At 34.7% G+C, this 17,815-nt stretch overlaps 1 protein-coding gene across 2 annotated transcripts in view; it reads right to left on the reverse strand.

Moving 5' to 3' along the window:
- Positions 1 to 17,815, reverse strand: part of LOC148955376 (heterogeneous nuclear ribonucleoprotein Q-like) — a 51,318-nt gene continuing 33,503 nt past the window's right edge. The window contains exons 7-11 of one of the 2 annotated variants that reach the window (XM_089101856.1): positions 16,385 to 16,530; positions 13,945 to 14,033; positions 11,096 to 11,220; positions 9,083 to 9,239; positions 1 to 3,509 (exon numbers count right to left, since the gene is read on the reverse strand). In XM_089101856.1, the coding sequence (XP_088957982.1) occupies positions 3,325 to 3,509; positions 9,083 to 9,239; positions 11,096 to 11,220; positions 13,945 to 14,033; positions 16,385 to 16,530 (702 nt within the window). In that variant the 3' untranslated portion in view covers positions 1 to 3,324. The remainder of the gene's footprint in view (positions 3,510 to 9,082; positions 9,240 to 11,095; positions 11,221 to 13,944; positions 14,034 to 16,384; positions 16,531 to 17,815) is intronic. The other variant, XM_089101864.1, reaches the window with a different exon arrangement.

Genomic DNA, 17,815 nt, shown 5'->3' on the forward strand with positions numbered 1-17,815 from the left:
CATAAGCCAAAAATGTATTTTAGGACCTGAAAAATAGCTACCATGACAAACAATGGTAAACAAATATTTCAATAGCACGTTTAAAATGAAAAACAGCTAGACTTACAAAAGGTAAAAAATAAAACTTTCAGTCACTAAAGCTTCTTCTTTCCAAAAGAAAAGGAACACAAACAATTAAAAAATAAAAAGAAGAAAAAGGTAAAGCATATACAAATATGCACAATGAAGCCAATCGCGTTGGTGGAGTATCTGAACACCGAAATGCGTTGACAAACTGTGAAAACCCCTATCATTTTAGGCTGCACTCCATTCGTACAATGATAATCTAACTATTCAAGAATACTAGAACAATCAACACATTCTATGCCAAAAATAATTTTAATCTTTCATTTCAAATCAAATATTCCACGTCTAGCTGAAAATCGACTCAAAACAAAGATAATCAAATTTGATATATTTCGTATAATACTTTTTCAGAGTTTCAAAGACAACCATGAAAAAAAAAAGGTTTCGTATAAATCTCCAGTTAACAAAAGTAAGCCTAATGGTTACTTGGTCCTAAAAAATATATAAAATAAAAACATGTGGCTTAGCCGTTCTAAATTAAAAACGTCGAGTCCTCTTGTCTTTTTTTCGAACTGTTCGAATCGTACTTAACACGTCAAATATCTAACTTACCAAGCTTTTTTTCAAAAAAAAGGAAAACAGTAAGTAACCAGTACTCAAAATATTATATTTTTGATCGTCAATTTCAAACCTATTAGACTTAAAACCTATGAAACAAAAAAAAAAGAGATAAAATTTGACTCATTTTAAGTTTTTCTAACTTTTTTATCAGTAGCTGAAGTGAAAAAGTGGATAGGAAATGAAAGATTGCAAATGGAGTGCAGTTTTCCAACAGACATCAAAATATTACTGAATAAAATGCAGTAGTGTGACGTTTTCGCAGTTTATTAGCCTAAACTTCCTCGGTTGCAAGAGAGAGCAACTTCAAAAGTTTAGTTAGTAATCAGCCAATAGCCAAAAGTCATCCATAAGTCTTGTCCTATATCCGTTTCCTAAAGTCGGCAAAAATTGTAAAATTAATCTGATCGGTAGAGCGGTCTGGCGGGAGGGGAGATACCTAGCTTTATCTTGAATTAATACCACAGCTTAAAGATAATAATCCAAAATACAATAAAAGTACACAGAATCACATTCTTTCTTGTAGAAACAAAAATTACAAACAAATGACTACTTTCCAACCTAGACATTTCAGAAAAATTATCTTTAGGCATCTATCTTACAAACAAAAGCCATTCCAAAGCGATTTCTAACTAAAGATTATAAATAACTAACGAATATGCGACAGAAATTGTCTTAAAACATGTGCGACAATCACTTAGAATACCCTTTCCCAAGAAACCAAAAAGAGAAAAGTTTTTAGTAGAACTTTCGCGTTCTATTTTAGCTCCAACTAACTCTAGGCCATTCCACGGGCAGAAGAATAGCTCAAAAGTTAAAGAGATGAAAACAGAGGAGACGTAGTCTGATTTAGCGGCTTGCTGGCACAAAATGTTTTCACCAGATGGATATGTTTTGACAGCAAGCACACACATGCCAACCCGAAATCCCGATCTTTTTCATTTACTTTCTTCTTTGGCATATAATTGACCCATTTATCCCTTTATTTTAAATTTATCTCCCCCCCCCCAAAAAAAAAAAATTCTTGAGCATGCGCCTGAAAGAAAGGTCTATTGATAATATTGACGAAAGAAAACTCGACGTACGAGCTATTTGAAAGTAATTCAGTGGGGAAAAAACTCAAAAATACAAATAATATATTTATGACATATTAAATTAAGAAATGAGGATCTAATCATTTATAATCTTATAATGGCCTTCTTTGTTCAGTTTTCGGCACTGCAATTTGATTTTTACCATCGCCATAGCCGACCCAGTCATGGCAGAGTAAATACTTATCGACAGTTTTCTTGAGAGTTAATCAACATTAAGGTAGAACGCACTCGTATAAAAGACTCAATAAATAATAATCACGCGTTGTACTGAAAAAAAAAACAAAAAACACAACAACATATGAAACTACTTTTTCAAACGACGTCACCTATTGTTAGTTGGAATTTATAATCTTTGATTCTAGCTACTACAAAAATAGAAAAAAAAAGACAATCCTTCTGAAAGAGTCAGGTGAACAACTACAATATAATAGCGCTGCCTTTCACTCATAAGTGACAATTTACTCATATCTCAATATCAACTGCTCCCTTTAGAATACCAAAGACTTGATAACGGCCTCAGGAATCGATTTTCCCATACATCTATTAAACATTGAGAAGAAGAAAAAATACGTTAAAAAACAAAGTACTTAGGCTAGGACTTAGATAATGGAAATTTGAAGACATTATAAAGGTAGTAATAATAAATAGAAAAAATAATATTTCGCATTCTGGATATTAATGAAATATGTTGAGGTTACCATCAGTTTCTATAAACTCATATAATGAAATTAATATTTCCACTTCGAAGAAGAAACTTCGATATTACTAAAGCTAATCAACTAAACATATTATACGAATACTATTTATGATGAACTGTTCAAAAAATGACAACATAATAAAAAGAGGATGACGGTACACCATTGGTTAAAAGATTATTTATTATATTTATTCAAAAGCGATGGAGATAATTTGTTTTGGCTATTTATTTGCATATTCCGTCTTACAACTTTTTCTTTTGAATTTGTTTCTTTTTCAAAGGCACTTGAATTAAAAGCTGCAAGAATGGAAAACCTTAATTTGCATTGACTTCAATAGGACCACGTTTTATCCAATCCGGGAATTGTCTATAGGGAGAAATATCCTTTGGAATAGCGAGTTGACATTGAGCAAAGTTGAATAAGTTTAGCGACCTACGTCGACGACAAACATACATCCTAAATCCTCTACAGAATGTCGCACATGCAAACGGTGACTTTGTACTTAAGTTGAAAATGGCAGATACGGTAAGCAAAATCAATCATGCTCACCGCAAATTCACCGAGCTCTGAAAATCACAGACAATCGAAAAATAAAATAAAAGCTCTAGCATAAATGGATACTAGAACGAACTTGGGAGGAAAGGGGAGGGAGATCCGGCGATTTTCAGATACACTTCCAGTCACACTCATTTCCCTGATGTCTCAGATAAGGCAACACTTTTTTATAATCAGAATAATTCACTGGACGAGATTTTACCCAAAATGAAAAACAAAATAAACAACTTTAAATGAAAAATCTCATTCACACTAAAAAAAAAAACTGGCAGTGGGTGGGAAAAAGGAGGGGGCTAGTTCCAAGATGCCCCAAATGAATCATCGCGATACCAGACTTCAGTGCCAGAATTATAAACACTTGTCCAAGGTCCAAAATGGGGCCGAGACACACCAGGTTGAAAAGACTGGTCTTGCTGTCTTGAAACTGGATTGCTCTTCCCTCCTTGGCCCGAAGACCCGCCTTCCGCTCCCGAATCCGCTAAAAACAGGAAATTCATAAACAAATAAATATATACTCTTTTAAGAATCCCTTGATCAAAAACAACAAAAATTCTGTAAAAGAGACTAAATCACCAATTTTGGTAATGGCAGAAGATGTGTCCTCATTTTTCATCAATAGGTAGGTAGTTATATTCAAACATTATATTATATTGGAAATACTTTTTTCTAGAAAGTTTCAACATATAAGACAAATCCCTCAAATTTGTAATTAGAAATTAATAAATCCTAAGATAAAGTTTAAAGCTAGCTTTTTACGTTAGGATTGCAACAATAGCTACAGAAATAGCAATACCTGGGTTAAGGGCCCGTTGTTGGTTGTATTTCCTCCCCCATTTCTTTAATCAAGATTAATGGCACCATCAATTAATCAAAGATCAATTAATGGAATCATCAATTAATTACGTAGCTATTACTACTACTATTCAAAAGGTCCATTGCGGTTTCTGCAAAACTCAATGCTTACAGGCAGGGTTGCCGAACCCAGTGCACCTGGCCAAAACCAATTCCAGCAATACTAGAAATTGCACTCTACTGCCGCTACAACGTTATACTCATTTGGCTTGATAATTATTTACTTTCAAATGAAAGTTGCCTCCTCTCGCTCCCCATAAGTATTCAACCAATGTTGCATGAGGCAGAATCTACGTGTCAGGCGATGGTCTCATAGATCAACCACTGAACTTCTAAGACGCTACGCCAAAAAAGATACCATCCTGGTCATCACAGAACAACGAGGGCTAAAATTCCTAGAACACACATTACGACGACCAACCAGCAACATATTCCACACTGTCTTCACTTGCCAACTTGAAAACGGAAATTTGGCAACCAGAGACAGATTCTCTGATGGATATTAATATTAATTTGGGTCCTTTGGATGGCTTCCGCCGAACCCCGGCTCGCTGAGACAAGGATGGGTTGAATGTTGCAGAAGAGATTGCCACTGAAAGATCATGCTCGACAACATCAGTCATCTCGTCGTCCATTGGTGCCAGGCAGTATGAATCTTTATCTGGTCCCCGCCGAAAATAAAAGTGATTAGCTTTAATAAAGAAGACTGTAATTAACAAGAGCAAAACAAAAAAAAAACTACAATGCCCCTAAAATAAAAAATGCATAGCAAGACACCAAAGAATAAATTTCTAGTAATAATTACACAATGACAAAACATCAAAATAAACCCTCTCAAGAGATCAAAAACTGTGTCAATTTATGAAAATGAGGCAATTTTGGAATTCTATTTTTCCAGCATCAAAAAACTGCTCTTTATACTCGAACTCCTTTATTTAAAATTACTGTTCCTTGCAGGTCATTTGGGCCGTCCAGAATCAAAACAGATTCCTTGCAGCTATCAGGTAATAAGCTAAATGTTGTACAAGGTTAGGGCTATACCTCACCAGTCGAAGACGTCTGTGAAATTGGAAGATGCGTCACTTTTTATATATCCTCGTTAAAGCAAAATATGATTTTCAACTTCAATTGTTCATAGCTTATTTTTAGCAGAGAATCTCGTGGTTTCGATTTTAAACAGCCAGTGCATCCTTTAGCTTAGGATCACACCCAAGCCCCGCAATTTCCTCCATTTAAAGTTTCTAAAAGTATAAATAAAAAAAAAAAATGGGAACAGATGAGAAATGGCTAAGAAGACTTGCTTATACACTAAAAAAGACTATATTTGACTGGGCTAGTCCACTCATTAATCCAAGTTGAACCAAATTCAAATGACCGTTACATGTTTAGACGTAAAATAAATAAATAAACAAATAAGTCAAGCTCGGTTTATTACAAGCAAGAACCGAGTCCCTTCAACAACTTTTACGTTTGATTTTCAACTTAGCCGTTCAGTGGCCAAACCTACTACGAGCTACTATTAACAACTCAGCTCATCAAAACGACACCTGTTTACAGCCCCTCTAAGGCCGATACTCCTCAACTCCACTGTAGTCCCATCCAACGGTACTATACACGCAAAGGAAGTGCCACGGGCCGGGAAATCTATCATTATTAAGACCTCCCCCACCCGTCGGTACCGACCTTCTTTTCCTGTAGCCCTATACGGTTGGCCGAGAATAACAATCTTGGGCAATATGTCATCCTTCATCCGCACTACATGTCCTAACCACCTCAACCTTTCTTTCATTATAGACCTAGAAAGCGGTATTGAACCACATTTTTCGTATAGCCTATTGTTTGAAATACGGTCAGTCAGCCGGGTACCCAGAACAATCCTTAAGCAATTTCTCTGGAAAACATCTAGCAAATCTTCATCCGCTTTTCGGAGCGTCCATGCTTCAGAGCCATATTTGACCACTGCCATCACTGTAGCTTCTAAGATTCTAATCTTAGTTTGCAGACTTGTCTTCCTATTCTTCCAGACTTTCTTTAGCTGTGAAAAAACACCCTGAGCCTTGGCTATTCTATTTTTAACATCTTCACTGATCCCACCATCTTTACTAATAATACTACCAAGGTAAGTGAAGCTTCCCACCTGATCAATCTTTTCATTACCCAACGTCACCTTTTCATCTTCACTTATTCCTAGCCTTAGTGACTTAGTCTTCCTAACATTAATTTTCAAACCAATACTAGCACCCTGAACTCGCAAAACCTCTAAAACTTCATTCATTTTGCTCACACTTTCATCTAGGATGCTTAAATCATCAGCATAATCCAAGTCCAGGAGACTTTTTCCTCCCCATTTGATTCCGTGGTCTCCCATTGCCTTTCCTGTGCTCCTTAAAACAAAGTCCATCAAAATAATCCATATAAAGGGGGATAGAACACAACCCTGCTTAACTCCTGATTTAATACAAAACCAGCTGCTAACCTCATTTCCTACCTTAACCGCAGCAGTGTTATTCTCGTACATAGCAATAATCACTTTAATGTATTTGTCTGGTATACCATACAAGGATAAAACCTTTACTAAAGCTTTTCTATCAACAGAGTCGAACGCTTGCTCATAATCTATAAAACTGAGGACAAAAGGTGTTTGAAAACTTAGGCACTTCTCAATTATTAACCTAAGAGTTAAAATTTGTTCAACACATACTCTAACTTTTCTAAAAACTCACTGATCTTCTCTTAAAACTTTGTCTACGGCATCTCTCAGTCTAAAAAGTATCATATTACTAAGCAATTTGCTACCTACAGAGACCAGACTAATGCCTCGATAATTATCACACTTACTTTTATCACCTTTCTTATAAAGTGGCTTAATTAAGGTTTTCCTAAAATCGTTAGGTACTTCCCCTTTTTCAAAAATCATATTCATAATCTCCAATAACTTATTTCTAACCTCAGAGCCACCATATTTAAAAAATTCATTTACTACCCTATCAGCACCTGGAGCCTTTTTATTATTTAATCCTTTTAGTAATGTAGTTAATTCATCCTCACAAAACAAATCTTCCTTCATATCCAAGGTATCACAAATTTTTTCATTTTACTCTATATATTTTCCTGCAACTCTATCTCGGTTAAGCAAGTTCTCAAAATGTTCGGCCCATCTTGCTTTAGTTTTTTCCTTATCGCTAATTGCCACCCCATTCCTATCTTTAACTGGGACAAGTCCTGATTGACTACTACCTCTCAATTTGTTAACGTGCCAGTACAATATTTTACTATTATGCCGTCTAGCTGCATCTTCTAAATCCTCGGCAATTTTATCCATGGCCTCCACTTCAAACCTCCTTAGTTCATATTTCAATGCTTTCTCCACTTTCTTTACATTTCTTTTGTTTTCATGCGATCTATCACTCTGATAATTCTTGTACAATTCCTTTCTCCTTTCTATTAAACATAAAGCTTTTTCACCAATATTCTTAGCTGCAGTTCTAGCTTTCTTCCCTTATAAACCTTCAGCAACTTCACAAATTATTTTTCTAAAATTATTCCAAACATCTTCCACATTATCAAATTTTAAACTTTCAAGTCTAGTATTCAACTGTTCCAGGAAAGTTTCTCTCAAATTCTCATCCTGGAGTCTACTAACATCATAACTTCCCGGGAGGTAATTACCCTTCCGATATTTCAGCTTTAAATTAACCCTTGACACTACTAGATGTTGATCTTTACTTTTAACATCAATAACAGCAAAACCAACTAACCAACTAACCCCATAACTCATCAAAGATAAAATTCATAAAAAATAAACCATTTATAAAGTCAATTATGATTTTAATGGTACTTATATTGAACTGCGACCATTGCTCTTACGGAACTAGGTCAAAGTCAATTATATAATCTCTAATATTCGGAGCAGTAGACATGTCGGAAACATAAGTTCATCAAGGGCGAGTGAATCTTGTCATATATCTCTTCCTTTACTGACCATTCCGATTCTACAATTCCGGCAGATGAGTTTCCGAGCACTGAAAGAGCATAATTCACTATTCATTGGCTCATCTATCAGCTCATAGTATCGACCGACTAAACAGGATTTTCTTTCATACCATTTAAAGTGATGATGACAAACCTTGTTAATTCCCTATGAAATTGACTTCCTGACATTTTATAATTTCATCTAGCGTAATCAAACTTGAATTACCAAAAGGTGTCAAATTTGAAACTGAAGGTTTTTTCCTGTACTAACAGAATGAGGAGATTAAGCTGTAATTACTACATGAACGATTGGTTACATCCATACAATTAGAAGAGGTAACCTCCAAGATGCTTCCAGATACTTGCCTTTTACTGGCTAAAGATTGAGCTTCATTTATTTAGTTGGAAAACCGTCCATCCTTACGAAAACATTTTTTTTCTATTTCATCCAGTAATTCACAACTAGATTATCAAACTCAAACTGTACCAGAAACAACCTAATTTATCATTTTGTTGTGCGTATTCGGTCTATTTGCATGGCGATATTGGAAGTTAAGATGAAAGTTTTGATTATTGTTTTTGTTTTCTTTTTCTTCGTGTTTTGTTTAACTTAGATTAAGACATTTTTTTTTCGTTGATAAAGGCTTTCGGATGTGAAGTCGAACTATTGTTTTTTTATATTTAAAGTTTGTTGCCTTTTTCTTTTTTTTGTTTTGATTTGTCCACAGCTTTAAAATACTATGTCTGTTTTCACTATGTTTACATTTGTTAAACTCTGTTTTGGTGGGCTCAGATTATGGTAACCTTATTACGCGATTTTCAAACACCCTGCAATCTCGATCTAAGCAGAACAATAATTATGGGAGTTTTTTTGTGACCCCCTCCCCTTTTTTAAGGTGGCAACTCTTTCCATGTTAAAAATTATACTTGCTTCCTTTTTTAGTTTGTTTCTAACCACTTCTAACTTTACGTTACCATGTATCGTAGAACATTACGTAGTTAGTTGTACAGACGCACATTTATACGTAGTAGTTGTACAGTTGTACATAGACGTACTAACAGGTTACAGACGTAACCGATATATCACAACGTGAATACAATTGAGGTAAAGTTTGACATATCGGTGGTGTCATTCGAAATCATTTTCACCTTAGAATTATTGCAGGATAGGTTTCGAATAGAAAAAAAAAAGTTTTAGACGCAAACTTAAAAAGATATTTCAACTACCTTCATCTCGCCGCCTTGGATCCCCGTTGGCCCCTCGTTCCTGAAGGTCCCTTTCCCCTTTGAGAAACATCCCTTGGCGGACCTCTCGGCGCCCAAGAGGGCCATGATTGTGGTCCAAGTTGCGGGATTCCCAATGGGCTTCCAGGGTAGTACCAGCCTTAAAATTACCAAATATTAATACACATATACAAATCATAATAACCTAAAGAAAGACATATCAAACTAAAAAACAAGATAGAAAAGTATCAGGGGATAGCCTATGGTTTCAAAAGGAGAAATAATGGTTGGTCGGGTAGCTCTTTCAGGGTAGGTAAACTCACGCTTTTTCAATAAAGAAAAACAACACTTTTTCGTTTGTCGAGCTGTCTATAAGTATGATCATGTGTTCGATGGATTTCTTTGCAAAGCTGTGTTATTACGGTATTTCATGGATGGTAATCCTCGGAGTTGATACCCTAGGTTGTCAAAGATTTTTTCAGTGTTGCATCTCATGTCCTTAAAAAGCGCACGGCTGCTTATATATACCAATAGTCATATCAACTAAATACAGAGTATATTTTTTTTGTTGAGTCTTGTCGGTGGCATTTATAGAAACCTTTGTGTGACCTTTGGGCTAATAAATCGATCAATCGACCAATCGCTGGTATAATGGCGAGTATTTGAAATGGAGAGTTAAATTTAAATTGGAAAGGGAAACTTGAAATAAAAATAAACATCCAGGTACAAATCGTATGGTGATTAATGGCCATGTCATACATTTTGTATGACAAATACAAAACTTGGATTTTAAAGAGCACAATGTTCCTCCTTAAAGCCACCAAAAATGCGAAATAACGAATTTTAATCATACTTTGGGAGGTTGCAAAGCTTAGAAGCCAGAAAAAAACCTTTTTTTCACCCTGTTTTTATTTTATTTTTCATTTTGTTACTTTCTCTCCTCTCTGAGTTTCGTTTGTCAAAAAACCTTTTATTTTATATTTCATTCAATTTTAGAATTTACTGCTTTTGTGCTTTCGACAAGCATAACTTTTTCTTTTTTTTAAAGGCTACGTTGGTCGGAATATTTTCGGTTAGCATTCTAACGCCCGAATTAAAATACATAGGACAATACTACGAACAATAGAAATTTATTTACATGGTCGGAATTGAAATCTAAGGGAATAGGTTTCCGAGACTGAGTGATTTTCCACAAATGTTTTCTAAATTGACCATTAATAAACACTAGGCAAAATATTCTAAAACCATAATATTCCAAATGAAACAAGTCAAGAACTAGGTAAAGTCTGAGGGAAGAAGGAAGTAGGAATAGAGCAATATGACCGCATAAAGCATCCATATTTGTAAATAGAATTCAACAATAAAAATTTCACCATAACAATTTTCATATTACATACTCTCTATATCAGAACCAACAAAACAGAACTTCAGTGTGGGTATTATATAGACATTATAGATTTCTTACTTTTTTTTTATTTAAAGAAAGTTACCAAAGAGTTAAAAGGAGTGTCTTTCAATTCAATTTCTGATCTTTTGTCAGAAATCTGATTGAGTATGTTGCGAGTTTTGCGAGCATATTCTTTACCACAACATAAATCTGTGCTCAATTCGAATACAATTTTGAAGATAAAGGCAATTTTTATTAATTTTTCACGTACTAAAAAGAATGAACACTAAAAGAAGAACCAAAAGATATTTAAAGTTCAACAATTCAAAGGAACAAAGTAAAATATCGCAGCAAAACAAAGACAAAAAAGTAATTAAAATTTAACAGGGAGAAATCCCTATGAAAAAGAATCCAAACATCAAACCAAGGCATTGAAAAACGATTTCGTAAAATTGTGCCTGGATTTACTACAAAAGCCCAGGACGTGATTAACACAGTTGAAGAAAACGATGCAAGCATCAACATTCAACTACATACAAAAAGCAAAGGATAAGCCAGAAAAAAAAATCCAAGCTAAAAGTCTCAGAAGAGGAAGAACAAAAAGAAATGAACAGAAAGGTTCCACTGACCCCACTAGAACATGGCCCACTTGGCAAGTCATAAGAGTACTGGTGAAAATAGGTTCTGTAGTACTGATCAGAATACGAACTCCCAGAATCAGTTATGAATTCACGTCTGCTTTCAAAACCATAATCTGCAATTTTGATTAGTATTAAAATTATTTATTTTCCTTTTTTTATTTTTTCTCGCGTTGCTGCAAAAAAGACTAATTTTCCACCAGAAAGTCACAAAACAAAATATAAAGAATATAGCATTTCATACTTAGGGAAAATTATTACACTCTTACAGTATACAAAATTGAAATAGAATTAAAACAGTAGAATTTTTGAAAGCTAGTAGAGCCTTGGTAACTCCATCGTGAATTTGAATCAGGGCAGTAAACAGAAAAAGCAAGAAGAACACCAATGGTCCCATTCCTAAATAATGTACTACTGCTTTAAGTTTGGAACTTCAGCTATGTTCATTTCTGCTTTTTTCAAAATAGACTTAATTATACATTCTCTAATATCAATCACAATATGTCCTAATTTAAAAATGAGAACTAAAAATGAGAAATAAAGAACAATGATCCTTCCAGGACTTCCGGTGACGAATTTTGACACATTTAAGACAAAACTCCCCTAGATTTCGAAGCAAATGATAATTGAATTGAGTTCAATGAAGCAAATGATTTTGTATCTTTTTGATTTTGTATCTATAGAATAAATACGTCTAAAATTTCATAATGTACAGAAGCATAATTCAGACTGAAGGGGATAAGACAAGCAGGTAAATGATATCTTCCGAAAAAATTCTACATGACAGATAAAGCTTTGAGATCTTGCATTAAAAAAGGCTCTTAGAAAAAATTGACGAATTTTATATATAAAATAAGATTCAGACTAAGAGTTGGGGCACACAATGCTGTATTCACAACACAACTACTAGCAAGTCGCCTACTACCTCAAATATAAAAAACGTTGAATTATCCTACCTCACCTACCTTTGTTGATCAAACCTCTGAATTTATAACCATCTATATACCTAAAGCCTCCCTCAAATTGAAGGAGATGGCACAATGTAATAATCAGAAAATCCAAAATTGAGACACAGAATAAGGGAACTATTTCATCTTATTGTCCGTGACTTTGCGAGTAATCCCGTAACTTCCTGTAATGCACCTTCTGCTTTGACAAGCACATCTCCCTCCCCTCCCAAACAATAATTTCTCCGTAGTTGGGTCTAGACAAGTAAATTATCAAAACTTAAATAGGTAGACAATAATAAAGTGAAAATATATCCATAAATTCTAATTATTTCCCGACAAGCGATTATTTAATTTTTCTATTTTGTGTCATCAATGCATTTTCTCTTTTTCTGGGGGGGGGGCTGGTTTTCGAGCCCATACCCCCTCCCAAATCTCGGGACTGTTCGGTGCGTTTCCGTATATTCTCCATATCATTCACCTATGGTGGGTGCTTTATTCGAAACTGTCCGCCCTCCTCCTAAATATTTCTATGGCTCTATAACACCTCTAAAAGCTAACAAAAACGAATAAAATTAAAATACATTGAGGATCAATATGAGGTACCTTTGTCAATGGATCATTTTTTGGTTGATATGTAACACAATGGCCCCTTTTTTACAGGTGTAGAACACGACACACACAATCCATCCACACGCATACAAGTCCTTAACCTGTCTGTGTAATTCAAGATTCATTCAACTTTTCAAACTTTTGTATCGAAATCCTCTTCATAACTAAAATGACAATATCATTACATTTTAAGTCGCAAAAATAAGCTAACTGGAAAGAACGTTTCGAGTTTTGTAACGTTATAATGAAAGTTGGACGTTATAAAGAAATAGGGATTGTAACATTCCAATGGAAAATAAGAGGACATACTGACGTCAGTAGTTTCATGATGGTTGACCAGTAACAACTTCAAAATTTATTTCTTCACTTCAGAAAGTAAAAAAGAAATATATATTTATGAAGACTGTTTCAAAAAACAAATGAGAAAACTTTTTTGAAGAAGAGGAAAAGGGAGGGAAGAAGCTATAGAAGCTATAGTGTTAATAGCCAAATAATGGACACAAACAAAACAAGACAAGCAGCTCCTTAAATCTATTACATAATAGCATAATATATAAAATTCATGATAAGCAGGTTAGAAAATTCGATCATACATACTCAGCCAAACCATTACAATTAATGCAACTGAACAATGATTGAGTAAACAGCAACAAGAATAAGCTTGAAAAGTCACAACTGATAAAACTCTAGTTGGATGTCATTAACTGAAATCCTGGTTGTCAAGCGTGTTCATTGCATTTTAATACATTGCATGTAAAAAGTATGCATTTCTTCTTTCTTTTGGCCCTTTTAGAGAAGTTTCTGGGGTTTGTTTTCGACAAATATGTTTTTTTTTTGACAAAATCGTTCTCAGAATATATTTTGTAAGTCATGCTTCTTTTTCAAAATTATCAAGAGACCTTCGTCAATACTGATCGGAATAAGCGAATTTTTCGTTTTTTTTGCAATAAATAAGCAAATTACTTTTGAAAACAAAAATACTACAATTACAATCACTAAGCATCATAAGTATCAATAAAAGCAATTTTAAATGAAAGTTTCAACAATCTAAAATAATTGGTAAAAGGCAAAAAAAGCCAAAAAACATAGAACCACTTTCAAAAATTTTTATTATCCTAATCATTGAACTAAAAATTTAATTTATGGGCCTCTTCTAATTTGAATATTCTATATATTTCCGAGAACAAAATCACTGGCAACAATGCAAGAATTGTATTAATTGACAGTTTCTTTAAAATATCCTGAATGCGGGTTTTCTGTAAAGAAGCTCTATCAACTTACCGTACTCCGGTCGAGACAGAAGGCCACGCATGTCGTTTCCACCATCCACACGGCCACGTGGTACAGAACCAAAATTTGAAGGGAAAAAACTGTGGAGAAAAAATTATGGAGTTAAAACTACAGAAAAATAAAGCAATTGGAATGTTTGATCAAATAATCCTGAGAGGGATCGCTAGATGGTAGCACATAGGTCAAAATCATTGGGATAAAAGAGCAGCAATGCGATAGTTAAAATCAAGGACAGTGCCAATCTAACGAAGATAAGACAAAGAGGATTGTCCAATATGAACGAAATTGTATAAAATAAAAAAGAATTCAAACGTTTAAGTCATTAGGGTACCAAAAAAGGTCGTTAGATGTCAACAAAAATTACTCAGAAATAACCGTTAATATCCTAAGCCTGCCTTTCAGAGTCCAGAATCCAGACCTTAATATTGTTATAATAAGCACGTTTATTGGATGGGGGTGCCATATTCCCACAAAAACTTACTACGAACTAAGAGCCTGACTCTTAGTTATACGACCAATCCGATTGTTTGGAGTGGCGGGGGGTGGGTATCAAAGATATCCTGTAAGGGAACAAGGCTCACTTTTAGAGGGTTTGAGCGTAATTGAATACACATCGTTACTTGTGCTTCTCCGAGGTAGTAACCCACAGGTGACAGTCGTTGCAACACTTCACGGGGCATGGCAATTGAGACTGAGCTTCATCTATGATAATAGTAGTATTTATCAAGGGAGTACTACCATTTTCAAGAGGTTTCAGTATCTACTCCGTTTTTTTTTTTTTATTTATTGTTTTTTTTGGAATTTCGGCTCGTATAAACGAACTTTATTAAACCGTAGTTCCTAAAATACAACGTTTAACTTTTACACAAAAAAGAATTAAAGGCTCCATCTAGAACAGCTTGAACAAAATTACCGCTAAACACAGAAACTTGTTCGTAATTGTGCAAGTTGTGGAATTAATTCTACTTTCAAACAAAGAAAACCCCATCGAAAGCCAATGTGACCGTCAAAACTTGGGTAAATCTGAATAACAATGTAGTGAGCGTCTATTTTAAAATATTGCAGCATTTTCGTAAGGTAAACGACGGCATATTTTCACTGCAAATTGGATAAATGGAAGTCTACAATCTATTAGCTCTTAGTATTCATAACAAGTGTATATAACTCGTAAAAGCTAGTTTTAACGTTAAATTCAAAAATTAAAGCAATAAAAAGAAAATTTAGGATACCCTTAAAAAGCTTATACCAGATTACTGCTAAACACCCGAAAAACCCATCACTACGTATGAAATCTCAGGATTCGACTCGGAAAACTGCACTTTATATCAAGAAAATATTTTAAAGCTGATTCTATAACTAAATTTAATTCTGATAAACATATCAAATACGTCGTCAAATATGATTTTTTATTTTGGGATTTCGTAAAATCTTGGTGGTGTGGCACTTATTCTTTTCCTTTATTAGTATTAAAGGTTATCCCAGGACAATAACTACTCAATACACGGGAGAGTCCACCACCAACGTTCCCATAAACACTAAATGAGGACGTTCCGCTTGTCGCAGTGCTACATTATCAGCAGAACCTTTAAGTGCCTCTCCTCACTTGGATGCTTTATACAGAGAATGACCTTTTTCAGCCAATAACTACTTCAAACGTTGATGAAAGTTGAACCAAGCAAGTTGCGAGATTCATTCAAGCCAAATTACCTTAACATATGTGATTAAACAAAACCATGTTTATGGTTCTATGTTTACCGGGTTGAACATTATCCCTCACATTTCCACAAATTACCTGAAGAAAATTTCAGCTTTCGAGAAAAAAGAGGAAAACACTATTTCAAAGGGCACTTCCAGGGTAGAATGAAACCTTAATCAAGCACTTTCTCTGAAACAGGTTCCTGAGGACCTTTCAGATTTGGCTCACTTAGATATACACGCTCTCTCAAAAATCAGTTTAGCAAGAGACTCAACAACCGCAACATTTACTTCACGCTACGTCTGAACGTTTCAATAAATCTAACCAGCGCACCGCTTCAAGGGCATTGCTCCAGCAGCCAGTTACTTTACAGCCAGGAATTATGCTTACACTTACTGTCTACAAATTATACTAGAAAAAAAAGGTTAGTATGAATCTATGGGAAAACCCAAAAAAAAGGTGTCAATTCTTAGTGCCTTAGTCATTCTTTATCTTTCACCCTCAATAAAAAACCGAAAGAGGCCCGAAAATAACCTGGAATTGTTGCACTTAAGAATACGTAATTTTTGTATTACTACCCTCCTGGGTAGTAAGAGGCGTTGTGGAACCGTTCTTAAAAAGGGTATTTTCGTGTCCCATGTCCCTGTGCACTAGTGAATGTGACTGAATTGTCCCTATTTTCCATTTAAAAAGAAATATTGATATAAAAGTAGAAATATATAAGTGACAACTCACCCTCCTCTTTGCATAAACATTTGCATAACTCTCCTTTCTCTTGCTCGAAGCATCTCCTCTTTTTTCTTCCTATCTGATGGAGGTTTGGCCAAGGAAACTTCAAGCACCACATTTTCAAGCGTTTTCCCGTTTAGACCGTTAATTGCCTGCGAAAACAACAGGTACATACTGATTAAACATTAATATTTAAATCGCCACTGTCACTCCTAAAAAAATCGTATCAGGAATGTACACGCTTCTGATATAATTACCAACAGCTGTTAGCTAAGATACTCTTAATAGGAAGATCAGAAGCGCAACGTAGATCAGGACGATAAAGTGTGATTGAACATACCTACTGATCCTCGCTCTAAGGACAGCTTAACAGATGGTTTTAACAATTTTCAGAGAAGCGAAACTTTGTCAGATACGACCTTTAGAACTGACAGCGACGAGAAAACACAGAGCTCGGTAAAATAATTATTAAACGTCAATCACGTTTACATGAAAATACATTTATAAGGCATTTAACAAGCAAGATATAAAACGTACTACTAGTACAACACATACTAATTTAAACCAAGTTGGTAGTATATTATCAGAATAAAAACCATTGTAGGAACGTAGTTTCATAACAATGAAAATACCTTCTCAAGGTTGAGGTACGATAAATTACAACAAACATAGACAAACGTAAGATGATTTAATATTTAAACATAGCTTATTCTTTTCTCTTTCAAATTATTTAGTTATCCAAATTTTTAACCCCGCGTAAAGATTATCATTGTCAGTTTCTGAATGGCACTCTCCATTTAAGCAACTAAAATTCTGAACTATCTTTACAGATATATGTACAATTATCCCAAAAGTGTCTAATATTATCCCATACGGTTTTCCTTTTTGTTCGGATTTGCCCCCCCCCTATTATCAAGATGTACCTAGATTGTGTTTTACCCTGTGGTGGTTCAGGACACAATTTTTAGTTCTTTGAGCTTGGGTCGCCTTACCTGAAAACATTTTTATTGATTTCACATTGTTCACTGGAAGCACTTGAATCATGCACTTAAATTATACAGAAATATGTTCTATTAAAAAAAAATGTTTAGTAACTGCAGTCAGTCAAGGATTGGATCAATGAGTATGGTTAACTTACAAGAGTGAGAACTAGCGCCGGTGTCGACAAATAATACTTCAACGTCATCTAGCGTTTGGCGACACTTGGGCATTTTTTCAGTGAGATAACAAAATAATAAATCTATTTGTGCAGTTGGTAAAAATTAGTGCATTAACCAGTATCTGATCTCGGTTTCTTACAGAAAAAGACTAGAGAGCTTGAAAAAATGTCAAGTGTCACCAAGCGCAAAATGATATTGAGGTTTTTTTTTTGCCAAAACAAGCACCATTTTCCACTCTTATAAGTTACCCATACTCTTTGAATGGGACTTTAGATTC

This window comes from Artemia sp. Qi Xiang Cuo, chromosome 2 (genome assembly GCF_049724085.1).
Source record: "Artemia sp. Qi Xiang Cuo chromosome 2, ASM4972408v1, whole genome shotgun sequence".
Lineage (NCBI taxonomy): Eukaryota > Metazoa > Arthropoda > Branchiopoda > Anostraca > Artemiidae > Artemia > Artemia sp. Qi Xiang Cuo.